At 34.2% G+C, this 18,194-nt stretch overlaps 1 protein-coding gene across 7 annotated transcripts in view; it reads left to right on the top strand.

Moving 5' to 3' along the window:
* Nucleotides 1–1,025: 1,025 nt before the first annotated feature.
* BUB3 (BUB3 mitotic checkpoint protein) overlaps nt 1,026–18,194 on the top strand; it is an 86,554-nt gene continuing 69,385 nt past the window's right edge. The window contains exons 1-8 of one of the 7 annotated variants that reach the window (XM_056802861.1): nt 1,068–1,224; nt 1,811–2,005; nt 2,874–2,943; nt 4,749–4,900; nt 7,109–7,267; nt 8,938–9,115; nt 9,397–9,613; nt 11,746–12,074. In XM_056802861.1, the coding sequence (XP_056658839.1) occupies nt 1,811–2,005; nt 2,874–2,943; nt 4,749–4,900; nt 7,109–7,267; nt 8,938–9,115; nt 9,397–9,613; nt 11,746–11,755 (981 nt within the window). In that variant the 5' untranslated portion in view covers nt 1,068–1,224 and the 3' untranslated portion in view covers nt 11,756–12,074. Of the gene's footprint in view, nt 1,363–1,810; nt 2,006–2,873; nt 2,944–4,748; nt 4,901–7,108; nt 7,268–8,937; nt 9,116–9,396; nt 9,618–11,745; nt 12,075–18,194 lie in introns of those variants that run through there. The other 6 variants (XM_056802864.1, XM_056802851.1, XM_056802839.1 and 3 more) reach the window with 6 other exon arrangements.

Genomic DNA, 18,194 nt, shown 5'->3' with positions numbered 1-18,194 from the left:
CATTTTAGATAAGATCTGTATGCTTTTAAGTCTTAGGAGTTTCTCCCATAGTAATCAGAGACTCTTCCCCCCCTCCCCGTAGTCTAGCTCCTAGTTGGAAACATCTTTGTGTATCCATTGCAAAGCATTAGCCCCTTCCTGGTAGTCAAACCCTGAGTTCATCATTTCCTTTATCTAATTTAGAACTAACCAATCACTCCCCTTCCTTTGTTCCCCCAAAGATACATAAGACCCCCAAGTGCCGTTAGTCTTTGAAGAAATTATCATTCTCCCAGAGACACTGTTCCCAGAGTCCCAGAGCTTTGGCTCTGTGTGGTTTTAAAAGCTTGACTCTAAGTGGTAGCGGAATATTACCAACTTGTCTCTTATCCTGAGTAAAGATTTGGTTTTTCTCATCATTTTACTGGTTCTGTGCTTTTCTAAGTTGACAATAGGCAGATGAAGATGTGTGGGAAAAGCTCAAGGGAAAGCCTGGGTCAGGATATATAAATCTAGGAAGAGGAATTTAAATTAATACGGATTAACGAGGTTACTTGGAACTGTGTTGGAGAGTTTAGAAAGGGAAGAAAGCTTCATACAGGGCCTTGCAGGAGTGGGGTGTTTACCCACAGTTAACGAGTATAATATGACTGACAAAACAGCACAAGGAATCCATGCCATGAGTAGAGGATGAACCAAGAGAAATGTTACTAATATATGGAGGAGAGAGAGAATCAAGGAAATGGCATTGAGGTAGAATTAAGAAGGTAGGTGTAGTTTTCTGGATATTAGCAAAGGAAAAGGGAAAGCTACAGCAATTTCCACACTTTCTCTTTTAGCTCCTTAGACAAAAGAAGTTCCCTTTTCCACTCAAAGCCAAGCTTTCTCACTATGTAACACGCCCAGGGCTGGAGCGCGTGCGTTTGGGCTACAACGCAGCCTGTTGAATTATGGGAATTGTAGTTTCAATATCATAGAAGGCAGTGGTTGGGAGCCCGCTTCCTCAATTCTTGTGACTATAAAACCACGGGACTCGAGGATATTGTATTTCCTCTTGACCCGGAACAGGATGTTGTTGGCCCAGTCCATGAAACCACCTCTTGGACCAATTGGCGGCTTGGAACTAGGCGTTGGCATTTGAAACCGCCCAATCAGATGGGTGTTCTGGGATCTGTTCCTTAAAGAGAGCACTGAGGGAGAAGGCGGCAAGGAGCAACGGACAGTAGTCTGCGAGCGGACTACAAGGTAATCCGGGGAAGGGAGAAGGTGCTACGCGTCGCCGAGGGGCTGCGATTAGGGTTTGTTTTTTTTTTTTTGAGACTCGGGGCTTGAAGCTGGCCGAACCAAGGGGAACCGCTTGGTTTCCCACCGTTTTCCGCCTCTGTGAGTGAACCAGGAGACGAGAAGACTAGGGCGAGAGCCTGGGATAGGATGTTGTGGGATGAGGCGGGAGGGGCGCGAGCTAGGTGCTAGCCGGAGAGTTTGGGACGGCTCCTGTGGGTTTGGGTGAGGGGCAGCACTAGGGACGCGCGCGCGTTTGTGTATGTGTGTTTGTATATGTGCACGCGCGCGTATTGTAGAGTAGGAGGGGTGCGTGTGTGTGCGCGCGTGTAAAGCTGGAGAGTGTGGAGGCGCTCCTGAATTAAGCCTTGCGCAGGCGCTGTAGCCCCGCCGACTGAAGTCTCCGCTCCACCCCCCAACCATTACTCTCCCGGTCCCCCAACCCCTATTTCCTTTCCTTCGGGTTCGTAGTGGGCTCCGAACCCTCACCCCGCCCCACCCTCCCCATTGGCTGGGACTCCACTTGACCTTCCAGTATCTGTTTCTGCAGATGACTGGGTCCAATGAATTCAAGTTGAACCAACCTCCTGAAGATGGCATCTCCTCGGTGAAATTCAGCCCAAACACATCCCAGTTCCTGCTGGTCTCATCCTGGGACACCTCCGTCCGGCTCTATGATGTCCCTGCCAACACCATGCGCCTCAAATACCAACACACTGGCGCAGTCCTCGACTGTGCTTTCTATGTAGGTCTCTAGATAAAGAAATAGTTTTAGGGTACAACTTCTAACCTCCCTATCACGGTGAAAATATTTTGGGTGTCTTTGGAGTAGTTGACTTAATTTCAGAGGTGTCTTTGTAGACTTGGGAGGGATTGACCACCTTTATCCCGATATATATTACTGTTTAAGAGTCACCTAATGCCTTTGGATTCTTGTAAAAGGCATAGGGAGGCAATCAGAAAAACAAACAAAACAGACTTGGCTTTGTTTTTAGAACAAGTTTTTTTTTGTTTGTTTGTTTTTTTGGTCATGAACTCCTTTGACAGCCCCAAAGGTATACTTAAAAAACTTTTTTTGTAACACATGAAGTAAAATACTTAGGCTTATAAATGAAATAAATTATATTAAATCACAGTTATCAAAATATTTTAAAAGTTTATAGAACTTACAATAAGAAACTTTTATTTGTTTTTAACAAATGAAGTAAAATACATAGGATTATAAACAAAATCAATTACAGCATTATAATTATATCAAACCGATTATATAAATCATCTAAAAATATACAATTATCAAAATACTTTTAAAAAACCCAAACCAGGTTTAGAGATCCCACAATAAGAAACCTTGGTTGAAAGTAATACTTAGAAAGTATTTGTCTATTGTGTTCTCAGATATTTGTAAATAAAACTACCTTGTTTTATAGTTGTCCATATGACTTTTCCATTTGTTTGCTTTGCTACCTTCTAAAATATAGTAAATTGGACAAACTTTAGCTTATCAACATGGTTGGTCCTAAAGTATGTAGGTCTTATAGACCTTAAGGTTTATAGATCTTAAAACTTGTTGGAAGTATTATACATTTCAAACTTGACCAAAAACATTTTTTCAGGATCCGACACATGCTTGGAGTGGGGGATTGGATCATCAGTTGAAAATGCATGATTTGAATACTGATCAAGGTAAGCACGCAAAATTTCTCATTTTGTAAGCTTTTTAGGATGCAGATGTTTCTTTATCATAGCAAGCTAGCATTTTAAGCTAGCATTCTAAATAACATGTAATTGTAAGAATTAGAATAGCTATAATTAAAATTATTATTTTTCAAAAGTACAAATGTCTTATAAATTATTGACTCTCTTCTGCTTTTCTTTAATAATAAAATTCAAGGGTCATCCTCAGTGTTAAGTGACTTGCTGCCAGGTATTTATTTGACTTTGACTCTGTAGTTAAATGGGTTCAAACCATTTTTATTGCCTTTCATCCTGTTAGAATTTTGAAGGACTTTGCTAATTCAACTTTCTTTTCATTAATTCCAACTAAAGAAAAAAAGATTTGAGATTCTTGAAATTAAAATATTACTTTCTTTCCCTATTCATGATACTTAGAGCTTTATAGAAGGCTAACAGAAGTCCAGTTATATTTGAGTCATTGAATGAATAATGCACTAATTTTTATTTTTTAAGTGAATAACAAATAATCTTTTATTCTAGGAAGCTGGGTGGTGCTGTGGACAGAGCTCTGGTCTTGGAGTCAGGATGACCTGTGTTTATATCCTGCTTCAAACTCTAGCAGTTTGAGGAATCACAAAACCTCATCCTCAGTTTCCTCATCTGTAAAATGAGGATAACAATAGCAGCTACCTTTTGGGGTTGTTTTGAAGATCAAATGAGATACTATATGTAAATTGATTTGCAAATCTTAAAAGTATTAGATACAAGCTTCTGTTATTAGAAAAACAATTTGAGGCCTATATTAGGAAATATCCATTCTAAATTTTTGCAGTGTGTTAGTGGCAGAGCTTGGCAAGTGTCCCAAAGCTCTTTCTTTAGTTAGATGCTTCTGAAAGTGCTTTTTGTGGTGGATGTTTATACAAATGTGTACATCTATAAACACACACACACATATACTTAAAATTAGATAGGAAAGAATTTTTGGGTGCTTTAAAGAAGATACTGGGAATAGGTAAAAAAGGCAGAGGAGAATAGACAATATTTTGACAAAGTAAATATGAGTATATGCTTTCTACAAGTCTTTTTTTATAGCATTTCATATATAGTTTTAGATTAAATGTATCCTGCCATATGGCCATATAGACTAATTTAGACAAGTCTAATTTTACACTTGAAAACAAAATTTCAGTCTATGGCAGAATGGAATTTTTTGGGAGTAGGAAAGAAGCTTAAGTTCATTTAGGATCAGGAACTGGGAGCAGCTTTTCTGTTCCCCCAAATTACTCTTGATGTATTTCAAAGCTTGCAAGTGGAAAGTTTAGCTGTTTTGAAAAAGTTATTGATGACCCTTCTAGATATTAAAGAAAAATAAAAATTTCAAAACTAGTAATCACAAACAATTTAGGTGGAAAACAATTTTGAAAAATAAGTATTAGTTTAGTATTTGGGACTCAGCAGTCCAAATTCATTTAACCAACAAATACTTATTGAGGACCGTATTTGGCAGATGTGTCTACTAAAAGATATAAAGATAGCCCTTTCATGGCATTTGTGATCTTCTAGATAGCCTGTACTGCCATGTAGCCTAGCTATATGGCACCAGAAATGCAAGTTAAGTGCTATAGGAGTATAGAGGGAGGGAAGGAAAGAGGGAGTTACTTCTGGACTGGTCTGGGTCGTAGAGATTTCTGTAGAGTGGTTCTTGTACCTGATTTATTGAGGGCTGTAAGAAGAACTCATTTCATTGTTCTTAAGAGGAATCTATTTAGTGGAGGCAATAAAGCTAGATCCCCCCCCCTTTTTTTTTTTTAAAGAAAACCTTGTTGGAACCCATGATGCACCTATTCGTTGTGTTGAATATTGTCCAGAAGTGAATGTTATGGTTACTGGAAGTTGGGATCAAACAGTTAAATTATGGGATCCCAGAACTCCTTGTAATGCAGGAACCTTTTCTCAGCCAGAAAAGGTAGGTATTTTATTTTCATATTATTTAAGTAGGTTGAATTGATATGTATTTATTGAAAATGATTATATTTAGAGGTTTAGTGTGCTATGTCTTTTAAAAATGTAATTGAGCAAAATTTTAAATTAACAGTGGGAATTTTTATCCTTTGTCTTTAATTGTGTGCTTTAAAAAAACTTGACTTAAACATACTTCCCTGTGCTGTTCATACTGCAGCTCAGGACAGAGATGCAACATGCTGCCATTTGAGTAGAAGCCATTTAGCAAAGACTGTCAATTGTCCTAAATTGTGTTCGACATGCCCAAAGCATAAAATGAGATAAAGGAAAATGAGTGATGTTTCATGACCTGAGGTTTCATTTGAGTTGACTGTTAAAAGGGTAAAATGGGCTATTGTTTCAAATTTAGTGAGTGATAAAGGCGTACTACTATTCCTTGTTCTTTTGTAATAGTAAAAGGTATACTTAGGAAACTGAAGTGTGAGACTTCTTTAAAATCAAAACTTTGTGCCTAATTTTAACCCCTTGATCAGGAAGTGAAACCTGATGAAAGAACATAATTGAACATTCTCTTAACATCCTTGTTAGACTATCAGTTGGTAGTTAATTTTAAAGACAGACTGTTTTTTAGCAGTTTAAATGTATTCTTGCATTGAATCTTATTTCCTTAGTGTAAATATACTATTCAGACCATGTTGGGCATCATTATATACTATATTGTATCCAAAGAGCCATTATTTTTGGCACATTGCTGTCGAATCTACTTCTGGCAAGACCTTTGTTCAGAATAAAATAATTGCATTGTTTCTAGTTTTGATTTATAGTTGTATGTAGCATGTTAAGAGCTGTGATAAATTGCTGACAGAATATCATATAATGGACAGCCACACTGAATCAAGCTGCTTATTGGTTCAGCAGGGTTCATTATGTCACTTTTTTTTTAATACTTTCTTTGATAAATGTATATACCTTTTCAGTAGTATGACAGTGGTTTCCCTTGATTTATGATCATTGGGGATAGGAAACACAGTTAGAAACGTATGTGTCACCTGTATAGTAAAGATTTAAGATAAGATTCCTGATGCAATTGTACCATTATAAATTGAGCTCTGACTGGATTCTGGATTCATAAACTTTGATATTTCACAGGACTTATTGGATTTTTCTGTTAACAGTGTTTTCGTTTTAATTCTCTATTGATGATAGTCCATGGTAAATTTTGCTTACCTGGAGAATATAAAAACCTCATAATCCAACTGTTTAATTTTCATTTTTTAAGTCATATAACTGCCTCAACTAATGTGATCAATGTACAAATTTAAGATTCTATTTTAAGGGACCCACTGAATTGTTGAACAAACTTGGATCATGTGGTTAATATGTTGGAGAATTGTTTTACCAAGAAGTTTTAAACATGCAGTATTCAGAAATTTCCATGATTTTTTTGGTTTTTGCTTAAAATTTTAAAGTTCAGTTGTTATATTAAACCTGTATTGGCTTGTGAACTGAATTTTTGGAAAGTACAGCTAAGTGACTTAATTCTGTATTTAGAAAATACTTCATTTTCCCCCCAGAATTGTTTAATTCCATATGATGTTTGACTTTCAAGTAATATTTTATTTGCTTCTAGGAAAGAAAACCCATACAAAACCATCTTACTTAATTTGGGATTGCTTGGGAAATCCAAATTTTTAGCAATTGGTGAAAGAAAGTTTTAGATCTAAAGAACAGTTCATAGAAAAACTATTAGGATTTCTTTTTTAAAAAGTCAAACTTATAAGCCTGAATTAATAGAACTTTAGTTGGTTTTTTAAAAAAAAACTTTCCTGGGATATTAGCTTATATAGTTTTCTGTATTTTTACATGTAGAATAACATGAAGAACTTTAAAAGAACAGGGTTAGAAGAATTAGTTTTAAATTTAAGTGATTTGGTTTTAGTAAATGATAATTGGCTGACTGAAGCATATTATAGTCCTTTTAGAAGATTACTACAGTGAAGGTGTGTTACTTTATGAGAATTACTTGGCCTTCAGGAGCCAAAAACTGCTGTTCTTATATGTTTCAGAGTTTACTGAAAGTACTTTGTCTCAACCCTTTTAAAATTTGGTTCCTGGTCAACAGATTTTTAATTGATTAAATATGTTTAACTGGGATAAAAATGTCATGTACAAATTAGCAGTCTTTGTATAATTTTTGATCTCCTTTTAAAAGGTTTACACGCTCTCTGTGTCTGGAGACAGATTAATTGTGGGGACAGCTGGCCGCAGAGTGTTGGTATGGGACTTGAGGAATATGGGCTATGTGCAGCAGAGAAGAGAGTCTAGTCTGAAATATCAGACTCGTTGCATACGGGCATTTCCAAACAAGCAGGTACTGATATTTTAAACATCATTAAATATAAATATTGAAAATAAGTGAGTTCCCCTCTGATTTTTAAAATAACATTTTAAAGTAAATATATTGCTTAAAGACTTAAAACTTCAGTATACCTAATAGTCAAATTTTTACAACATTTGCGCTTTAGCTCGGTTATTCAGTTCTATTAGATTTTATGATCCAGAACACAGATTGAAACATGGAATTTTAATTTGTTGGAATTTTGTACTCTTTCTCATTCCATCTTAGAATACAATGCAGTAAAACTGCCTTGAATACTTTTCCTGAACAGTCTTCAGAAGTTTTTGATCAAAAACAAATTTGTTAGATAACGAGATGGACAAAACTCTCCTTTCACTGTTATTTAATTCACGAAGTCTGGAACTTTAAAGAATCTAAAGCTTTAAGACTACATTTATGTCAACCATATCCATAATGCTTTAAGAGGAATTGGTAATGTGATTAACTTTTTTGCAGTTAGATGTGTTCCACTTACTGGTCTAAAAAGAAACTTTCTAAGAAAAGCAAGTATAAACCTTCAGTCTTTGAGTAGATTTTTTTAGCCACTCTTCCATAAGTACTTTTTTGGTGATGGAACCTGGAGTTCATTACTGTTGGAATACATTGTGTTCCTTCAAGTAGTTTTTGCCTTTTAGAAAATACTCATTTTTTCTTTTTGATTTTTTTACATGTTTAATTTACCAAAAATGTGTATTTTGTTATATCTTTAGCCCAGGGTTTTTCTTTGGGAGTTTATCTCCAGTTTTTGAATGGCAATTAATAGGAAAATAGATCCAGTAAATTACTTTTTATGTTAAATTTTTCAGGAACATAATATTTAATTTAGATTGAAAGACAACTATATTTTAAAAGATCATTTCAACATTTCCTTTTTCTTTAATATTTTCACATTTCTTGCTATTACAATTTCTAAAGGAACTAGAGAGAAAATTTTTTGGATAATGGTACCAGCTTTTAAAAGTTTTAAACAAAAAGCTTCAATATGCCATATGTGGAATTTTTCATTGATTGTATACAAAGCAAGATTTCTGATTAAGGAAAAGTGAATGGGAAAGAGGGAAACCAGCATTTATTAACACCTACTATGTGTCATTTAGAAAGCCTACTTTGTGCTCCCACACTGGTTTACAATGATCACTGGGGAAATTTGCTTTACTTCCAAAAATTATTTTCTGTTTGTTGTGGGCATTAATATGTTATCACTACTGAAAGAGAAGATTCTTCCCTTAATTGATACTGGTAATATCAATGTCTTTTCCTCACAAGTGAAGCATTGAGCTAGAAAAAAATTCCTCTGTCAGATTTCATTCTTTTTGTATCAATCTATTTGGCCTTTCCAAGTATCACAAAGAATTAGCACTGATGCACTTAATCAGAACTTAAATTTGCCTGGTAAATCAACACATTTGTTGAACATATACTATATAAAAAGACACTGTGATGATAACTCAGATATGATGTAGAAACCCAAGTTTTCTTTGAACAGAAAGAATTCATAATTTAACTTAAGGAATTAGACTAACTGAATCTCCAGTCTTTCTCTGCATTCCATCAGCCACCTTTTGTTTGTGTTGGAGTCAGAAAATAATGCTAAGTAAACTAACTGATTTATAGATGTATTCTCTTTCTATTCCTATTGGCAGGGTTATGTGTTAAGCTCTATTGAAGGCCGAGTGGCAGTTGAATATTTGGACCCAAGTCCTGAAGTACAGAAGAAGAAATATGCATTCAAATGCCATAGACTGAAGGAAAATAATATAGAGCAAATTTATCCTGTCAATGCCATTTCCTTTCACAACATTCACAATACATTTGCTACAGGTAAATTACTTAGTAAAATGTAGTTTGTTGTACTGCCAATATTATCTTAAAAAATAAATGTTTGTAAAAATGGAAAAGATTGATTATTAAATAATATTGAGTTTTAATATTTAAATTTAATTTCTTTGTTTTTTATATTATTAAAGGCATTTCAAGAAGAGAAAAGCAGTGACAGGAATGATTTCTTTATTAATTAACTTTTATTCAATAACTATATTAATCATATTGGGTTTCTGTAGCTGATAATCAGAAATACTGAATTTATATTGAAATTGCTACAGGTGGATCTGATGGATTTGTTAATATTTGGGATCCATTCAACAAGAAACGATTGTGTCAATTCCATCGGTATCCCACTAGCATAGCATCACTTGCCTTCAGTAATGATGGGACCACACTTGCAATAGCATCATCATATATGTATGAAATGGATGACACCGAACATCCTGAAGATGGTATCTTCATTCGCCAAGTGACAGATGCAGAAACAAAGCCCAAGTGAGTATGCTTCACCTGTATTTGAGCCTTTTCTTGCATTCATCCTAGAATTTATTAATTTTTCCAAATTCATGAATAGCATTGTTGATGCCTGATAGATAGTACAGCTGACTGTAGGGTTGGATTTGATTTTATCTTGTTTTCCCAAGCTTTCAATATCCGTAGGTTGATAGACGTATGATGGATAAAATTGTGCCTAGTTGTTTTGTAGAGAAGAATGTCAAACTCTTATTCTTCTTGAAAAGGCACCATTATTTGAATCTCTGGAGTTATTACTAGCTCATTGCTTCAAAATTAAGTTGAGGAATTCAAGAATAATTTAGTTAAGCAAGTTCTATTTAAGAAACGTAAGAATGTTAAGTGTTAAATCTGTCCTCTAGAGATTATTTCACTATAATATTTACAGAAATTAAATTGGCAAAAAACGATTATTTACCTTTTTGTGTGGAATACTTAATTTCCCTAGTTTTGAAAATCTGATAAAAGATGTCTTGACCCTTACATGTTGACTTCAAGAAAGTCCATATATGTCAGAAGTGAAAAGCTTTTCATTTGGAGACTTTTAACACTTAATTAAATATGTAGTGTTAAGCTTAGATATGTGAAACATAGTTTAGTATGATGATGCATCTTTATATTTCCCACAGCACCCAAAATGGAGGCCTGACATAGTTGCTCCAGAGATTAACTTGTTGAAGTTAATTTTGTAGTTTGATTTCTAGTAATTTTATACACTTAAACTTAGTTTTGTCACCCTCATCAGTTAAAATTTGTGCTAGCAAGTGGCAAAATAAGCACTCTTTATGTTTTATTGGGCATGCTTTAGAAGCAAATAAAATTTTGAGGCTTACTGGATTCCTGTATAATAAAACCCTGGTCTAATTCTTTTGTTGTAGATGTCCATTCTGATTGCATAAAGTTATTTCCCTTTTTCAATTTGTAGGGAATCACATGTATAACAATTTGACTTTATAAATGGCAAAATACTTCATTACCTTAAATAAGGAGGGAATATGTACTTAAAATCACAAAAATTTTAAATGAAAAAAAAAAGCTTTTTCTGTTTACTACCTAAATGTCATGAAATTACTTGCCTACAGTGAAGTTATTTTGAAGAGCATAGTTGGAGTGGCTGTGCTTTTGATTATACTCATGTTTGGATTTTGTACACTACCAAATTTGAATATTGTGGCACTGTTTGAACATAAATGTAAGCATATAAGAAACTTTTTCACAATTTTTTTAATAGACATTAAATAATAAAGGGATAGCCATTCCTGTGCTATTTGTTTTCCTTACTTCGTATAGTTGCTAATTCTGAAGGCTGCTTCACTCTGCCTCATGAAGAGGTTAATCTACAATTAAACAATATTTCCTCTTGGCTCTCCATTATTTTCTGAAGCAGATGGTTCATCATTTCCTGGGCTTTTAAACAAAGCGAGGTTAAGGTTAGACTCTTGGGAATCAGCTAGTTTTCAATCTTATTAGGGTGCAGAAGGAAAACTAATAAGAACCTCATAACATCATTTTGTGACTGTAAACAATTATTTATTAGCAAACAATTGATCCCAGAAGGGCAAATTGTTTGAGTCAGTAATGAGCTGAGAAAAGACAGAGCATATCTGTGTATTTGGAAAATAATTGTAACGTAATTGCAGTACATTTAGGCAGGCATCTATTTGGACCTGTTTCTATCTCTAAGTGAATTTTTGAAAACATTAATGAGTTTTGCATACTATTCTGACATTTATATGATTCTTATGTCCATTTCAGTTGCCTAGCCTCTGGTGATTAAGACTTTTAAAAATTGTAGTGAGAATGAAATTCATTTCATTATGATTTTGTCCAAAAATAAGCACTAATTTTGGCTTATTTCAACTGCCTTCATCTAGTAGCATTTTCATTTATTAAGTTTAGAAGCCAGTTTTGCTTTATTTTTTTTTAATGTGGGCAAAAAATATCTTTTTGAATAGTATTTTGTTTTAATCACAAATCTTGATTCTTGATACATTTTTTTCTTGTAACTTTTTGTTAATAGAGAGAAAGTGTTTTTATTTTACAAGTATTAATTTCAATGGAAAATTAGTATAAGCCTTCAAACCATCTATTGAAATGTATTTTCTTCATTGCAGGTCTCCCTAATCTAATCATCTTGTGGAAGTGTGGCTTCTCTGTGGAAAGTTTTTGTGTACTTCCTACAAAAGATAAACTCTTTTGTCACTGGATTTCTTTCTTTTCCCTTGTCTTAAAAGTATCCTGTACATGTATCATTTAGTGTTTTACAAGAAAAAATTTAGAATCAGGACTCTGTGTTCTTCTTGTAACCTGAAAGAAAAATTTCTATTTGGAAATTTTTAACCCCACCTACCCTCCTTGGCCCCAGCTCAGCTTGAACTGTTTTGTATAACACAAACTTCCACATATTCCCTATTGAATAAATGGATTTCAGAAACTTTTAAAATGTTGCATATTTTAAAATTTGGAAATTAGTGCAATCTACATTATAATGGCTTCCATAAAGCAAAATTGCCCTTTTCAAGAGTATGCTAGGGGTATATTTTTTTCCTTTTAGAGCCACAATTCCATTTTAATTATATTTACTTCTGATTATACATTTGGGACTTAGTCCTTGAAAAAATGATCCCTTCAAGCTCTAATACCATACATGTCTCTTGCAGCTTTATATCCTTATTGTGCAGGTCAGATTTACATTCCATTTGTATAGCAGGACATTGGTGCCAACTGTTTTAGCTTCTCAAACTGGGTTTGAAACTTGTGAAAGTCAGTGACCTTTTTGTTCACTTCTTTAGTATTTCCAGTGTATTAACATATATCCTTATATTGAAGCAAACTACATTTTTGCCTAGAGAGAAGTATATCTAGCCATCAAATTCTAAATCAAAAATCCTGAGGGATGGCAAATGTTATAGAACATTCATGTGTTATTATAGTAGTCTTCTACTATAATTTAAATTTTTTTTGCAACCATTTGATTAAATATAAACCATTTATAGAATCTTAGAGTTGACTTTTAAAATCAGTATTTTTTGTATCTACTTCATTTTGAATTTTCTTCTATTTTTGTTTCCTACAGTGATTAGCACAGTGATTGATGTGTCCTATAGTGTAGGTGCTTGATAAATATTGTTGAATTAAAAGCAAATGGCTCTCCCTTTCCCCTCTAATTCAATAATGTGATACAGTTTGAAATGACTAGATAAGTATATTAACCAAGATATCATCTACTTGATAATTCTTTTTTGGAGAGGCTTATAATACCAATAATATGTTTGATTGGTCTTCATTATTATGGTTACCTTTTGGTTTGGTTAATCCCCCCTCCCCCCCTCCCCCCCCCTCCCCCCAGTATGAGAAGTATGGGTAGGAGGAGGCTGTTTATAGTGACAACGGTAAGTCACAACTTCAGAGTTCATTTCTTGATCTTATTTAAAATAAAAGGATGGAGGTGTTTAACTAGAGGTCAATGAATTATGATATCCTTTTCCTCTAAGATGATGAATAATGCAGATGATGATATAACTGAACAATGTGCAGAATTGTGATCTTTACTGTATTAGTGTTTGATACTTTGTAATATTTCATTATAGGAATACATTGTAAAATTGTGTTGTTGGAATGCTCTATATTTCCATGTAGCAGTTCTGCTTTCAAAAGGTTCTAATCTTGAATCTATCATTCATTAATTTGTGGGAAAGTCATCTGATCTTTCTAGGTGCCAGGTTTTTTTTTTTTTCAAAATGGAGAATTAGACTAACTGATATCTAAGTTTTCTTCCAATTCTAAATATTTGTTTACTTTCTGTGAATTCATTATAATTTAACCATTTTCCCTCTATCAAAGAATTTTGAAACCATGGATCCATCTTTCATTCTTCTCTCTTTCTATTTCCAGTCATCAACTCTTATTAGTTCTTTTAAAACTCCTTTATTTATTCCTATTTACCTAGTCAAAGGGATTATCACTTTATACCTGGGCAATTAGAATAATTTTTCTAATTGGTCATCTTTGCCTTTATCTCTCTATTCTGTGTATCATAACTGGAGGTCATGTGTGTCCCTAGCAATACTAAGAATTCTCTTCCTTTTTTGAAGTGATCAAGTTGATCTTTTGGCTAGAGGCTTTGCTTCTATTCTAAATCTTATTTCTAAGCTCCAATTTAGGAGCTTTGGGTGAGCCTCCTTAACACTCTTGTTTCCCTGAGTTCAGAGATCTATTATAATTTACTGTCTCTTGTTTTGCTACCCACATCATATTTTGGTGTTCAGTTCTGACACTTGTATTACCCCTTCCTCCTCATACTCTAGTTTAGAAGAGTATTTTCACATGGTTAAAGGAGCATTATGTACAAATAACAAGGTTAGGGTTGCTAGGTATTTGAGTATGTCTACAAATATTACCCATATAGACTAGATATATATCTGGAACTTGACAATCTATTTTCTAGCAAAAGTTTCTTAGACTTAACTTTCCCTTATAATTCTCTCTAGGGTCAGAAGGCTATCCTCTGGTCTTTTCTCCTTTTCTGGCCTACTATGATATTAATGGACTCTCAATGCTGATGATAGATATTTCTTATCTTAGTGCTTTGGACTGAATTTATTTGCTTTATTCTAAAACCCTAGGCTTGATGAAGGAGCTTCCTCATACAAAGATAGACACATTTTTGGTATTCCACTCCCACATTCCTGCTTAATCTGTCTTAATTGAATTTTTTTACCTCTCCTATGACCTGCCTCCCCCCCTCCCCCATATCTATGTTCTTTTTAGTTATTACTGTATTCATAATTACATTTAATTATATGCTACATGAGGGTTCATAGGGCACTTGACATAAATTATCTTGTTGGCCTTCACAGCATTCTTGTGAGATAGGTAATTTTGTTATTCTATATATGTACATTACAGATGAGGAAATTGATATCTGAGTTCGAATCCTAGTCCTTCCACTTTCTATCTTTGTCGCCTTGGGCTATAAAGTTATTTATTGGGAAAAATAAATTAAGAATCATCAGAACTTTAGAAGAGGCATTGGTTAGATGAGCTGCCACCACCATTTTCTTTTAAAACTAGCCATCTTTAAAAAGAAACGGGTAGAGTTTGAGGGATGAAGATGCTAGGTATCCTTTGTGTTCAAACCCCCTACATTTTAAATAAATTAATTAAATGGCCTTTTACTTGCTTATATGCCTACTGTCATTTTTCTTAACATTTTTTTTGCTACTTATATATTCATATATTCAGCCTGTTTTGTATATTCATTTTTTCTTCTGTATCTCTTCATATTATAGATCTTGTTACTTGTCTTCATATTCATCATTTATTTCTCTATAATCTGTTTCTAGGTAATGATTTGTTAAGCCTTTCCCAAATTATTGGACACATAGGTTTCTAGTTTTTTGCTATTTTGAATAATAGGTGTTTTTCATTTTATAATATGGGATATATAGTCTGCTTGTCTAAAGATAAGATTTGCATAATTCAGTAGAATTCATTCTGCAAGAATAGAAAAGCTCACTAACAATTCTCAAATGAAATAGTCATATTAAAATCTACCCATGTTGTCATCTTAAAAATAAACTATAGATCTAACTTCATGGTCTTTCTCTCCCTTGACTTTCTCACCTTACCCTTTGAAATATCTTTGAGTAGCTTACCTTTCACTTTGGAAAGTACTGATTTAAGCTATTAGGACTAGTTACTGCAGTTTCCTTTAAAAATTACATCATGCAACATTGCTTTGATCGGTACTTGTGCCAAGAGAAATGAAAGCTACAGAGCTTAGTGGCCACAAGATACCAATTTGCCCATTATGTACAAAGGCTCCTTTTCCTTGATCAGTGGTATGCTTTAACAATGCTGTCATTTTAGAAAGATATCCATAGAACTTGTCCTAGGGTTGTGCACCTTCTTCATTGTGAAGCATTTTGTGTACTGGTGGGAAAAGTTGTGGAGATAACTACCAGATCTTCCATGATTTATAGAGCTATAATTGGGGTGTGGGAGAAATGGCATGACTTAGCTTGTTCATTTAAATTCAAAATTAGAACTCATGCTTTGATAAGAATGTTTGGTACTAAACTTTTTAATGTACATGTACTTGTTTTCATACACATCAAATAAAGTGTTTAATTACATGACTTTTAAATGATCTGGATCAAATAACAATAGAAAATGAAAATTACAATTTGGAAAGGAGACTGCCTTATATGTCTTTCTCTCCTCCTTTTGACCCCAGATACGCTAAGTACTAAGTTTATTTGGCATTGTAGAACCCAAGTTGTGTATGTGAGACAGTTTATTTCCTTTTGATTTTATTTCATTATGTCAAAGAAATATTTTCTCACCTGACGATACTTGATTGTGCTAATTCACAACTTGGTGCAATTTACACAAGTTGGAGGAGCCATAGGATCTACTTACTGGTCTCAAAAGCACCTAAGTTTGCTTTTTCAATATAACAAAGTACCTTTCATCCGCTTTATAGGACTTTGTTATGGCCTATTGGAGTAATATAAAACCTATATACCTAGACTTCTGACCTTGTTATAACATCACTTTATAATTCTTGAAACAACTTGGCTTCTGAAGATTTTCTTACTACTAGCAATGTGTTTTTAAGGAGCTCAGGGATGATTTGTTTTCATTGTTTCATTACTTCTATCTCCTGAGCCAGAGAACCACATTCCTTTTGAATTGTTTGATGATCTAGTCATCATTTCACACTAACATAGTATCCAAGATTAGCATTCTTGTAGAAAATTTCTTGCACAAACTAACCTCAGAGACTCCTGAAGGGAACACTTCATAAATTTTCCTCATTTCAACCAAGTAGATTATAACCCTTCCAGGACTACTCCACAGGAGGGACTGTCTTTCAGTCTACCCAGTATACCAGGGAAATTTCTCCATGTCTCTTAGACACTTTACTGGGCCATCTGCATCTGTCAGAACTTAGTCTTAACTCCATTACTGGCTTTTCTAGATGTACGTCTCTGGCCTTTTGGAAATATTCAGGTGCCCCATGGGTGTGAATCTGTTTGATATTTTGAGGCAGTGTTGTACAGAGGAGAACACTGTATTTGGAACCATAGGATCCAAAGGCTAATAATGGTTCTGTGTAATATGAGGCAAGGTATTTACCTTACCTCCCCAGGCCTTTTATCTTTATCTGTAAAATATTGGACTAAGTGGTTTTTGATGGTTCTTTCAATGTCTAAATCAGAGGAAATATGTATGATTTAAGTACAAAAGAGTTTTTAATGGGTACATTGTATTTCATTTAGTTTGCTGTTTGAATTTTGGCAGATTTATGCTTTTTTCCCCCTTACAAATAGGCAGTAATAGAGATAGCTGAATAGACAGTAAGTTGACACCTGACCCAAGTTCTAAAGGTGACAGAAAAATCAATGTGGTTGGCTAGTTTTTTGATTTTTATTAAATGTAAATCAAATTTTTGTTTACCAGTAGGAATCAAAGGTGCTGTACTTTCTGTTGGCATTTTGACTCATAATTGTCTATCTTTACTGTTATATCTACTAAAAATGGCATGTTAATTTATTAAATACTAAACTTTTAGTCTGCTTGGTTAGTTTTATAAGTGTGCCTCATTAGCACTTATTTCAATGAACAAAGTTATTTGTCAGTTCTGCCTATAGGTGAGGCACTGTCAGAACTGGGAATCCAAAGACAAATGCAAAATTGTCTCTGCCTTTAAGGAGTTTTTATTCTATTTGGTGATTTAGATAATTGAAGAAGGGAGAGAGCATTAATGATCAATGCAATCAGGTGGGAGAGTTTCATGGAAATGGTGGCATCAGAACTTAATATTTTTTTCTCAGTCATTGAGTTGAGGAAAGCATGCTCTAGTTGAATCAATACCTTTCCTTCAAGAGATTGCTTTTGTCAAAGATAAAAAGGCAGTGAGCTTGAATAGCAAGAATAGAGGGGGCATAAAATAGAAGTAGTAGGCAAAAGATGAGAAAGGTAGTAGTTAGTCAAATTGTGACCAGTTTTAGACACTAGAGATAGAGGGTTTTGTATTTTGTCTTAGAGTCAGGGAGCCACAGAAGATTTTTGTATAATTAGTGGAACGAAAGGATCATACCTATGCCTTTGGTAATTATGACCCTTCCTTGAACATAATTTGAATATATAGAACCTTGAAACAGAGTCCATTTAGGGTACTGTAACAATTGAGGATTAATGAGGGCGCCTGGATTAGTGCTGGTTGTATGAAAATTCAATGTACAGGTAGACTCAATAAGACCTGGTAACTTAATATAAATAGCGAGTGTGAGGAAGATGATGACTTGTAAGATAGGTTTTCCTCTTCAGTCACTAGAAGGATTGTGATATTTTTCAACAAAAGGTGAAAAGTTTACAGGGAAGAAATGGGTTTAGAGGGGAATATGGGTTTCCATGTCAAGTTTAAAATGCCATTAAGACATCTAAGTAGAAGTGTCTAGCAGGTAGTAATTTGGAACTAGAAATCGGGAGAGTCACATATTGATCTAGAGCCTAGTACAGAATCTTGGAGGTTACCATGTCGGGAATAGGTAAT

Source organism: Monodelphis domestica, chromosome 1 (assembly GCF_027887165.1).
Source record: "Monodelphis domestica isolate mMonDom1 chromosome 1, mMonDom1.pri, whole genome shotgun sequence".
Classification (NCBI taxonomy): Eukaryota; Metazoa; Chordata; class Mammalia; order Didelphimorphia; family Didelphidae; genus Monodelphis; species Monodelphis domestica.
Note: the sequence above shows the minus strand (reverse complement) of the source record. Positions and strands in the feature narration are given on the sequence as shown.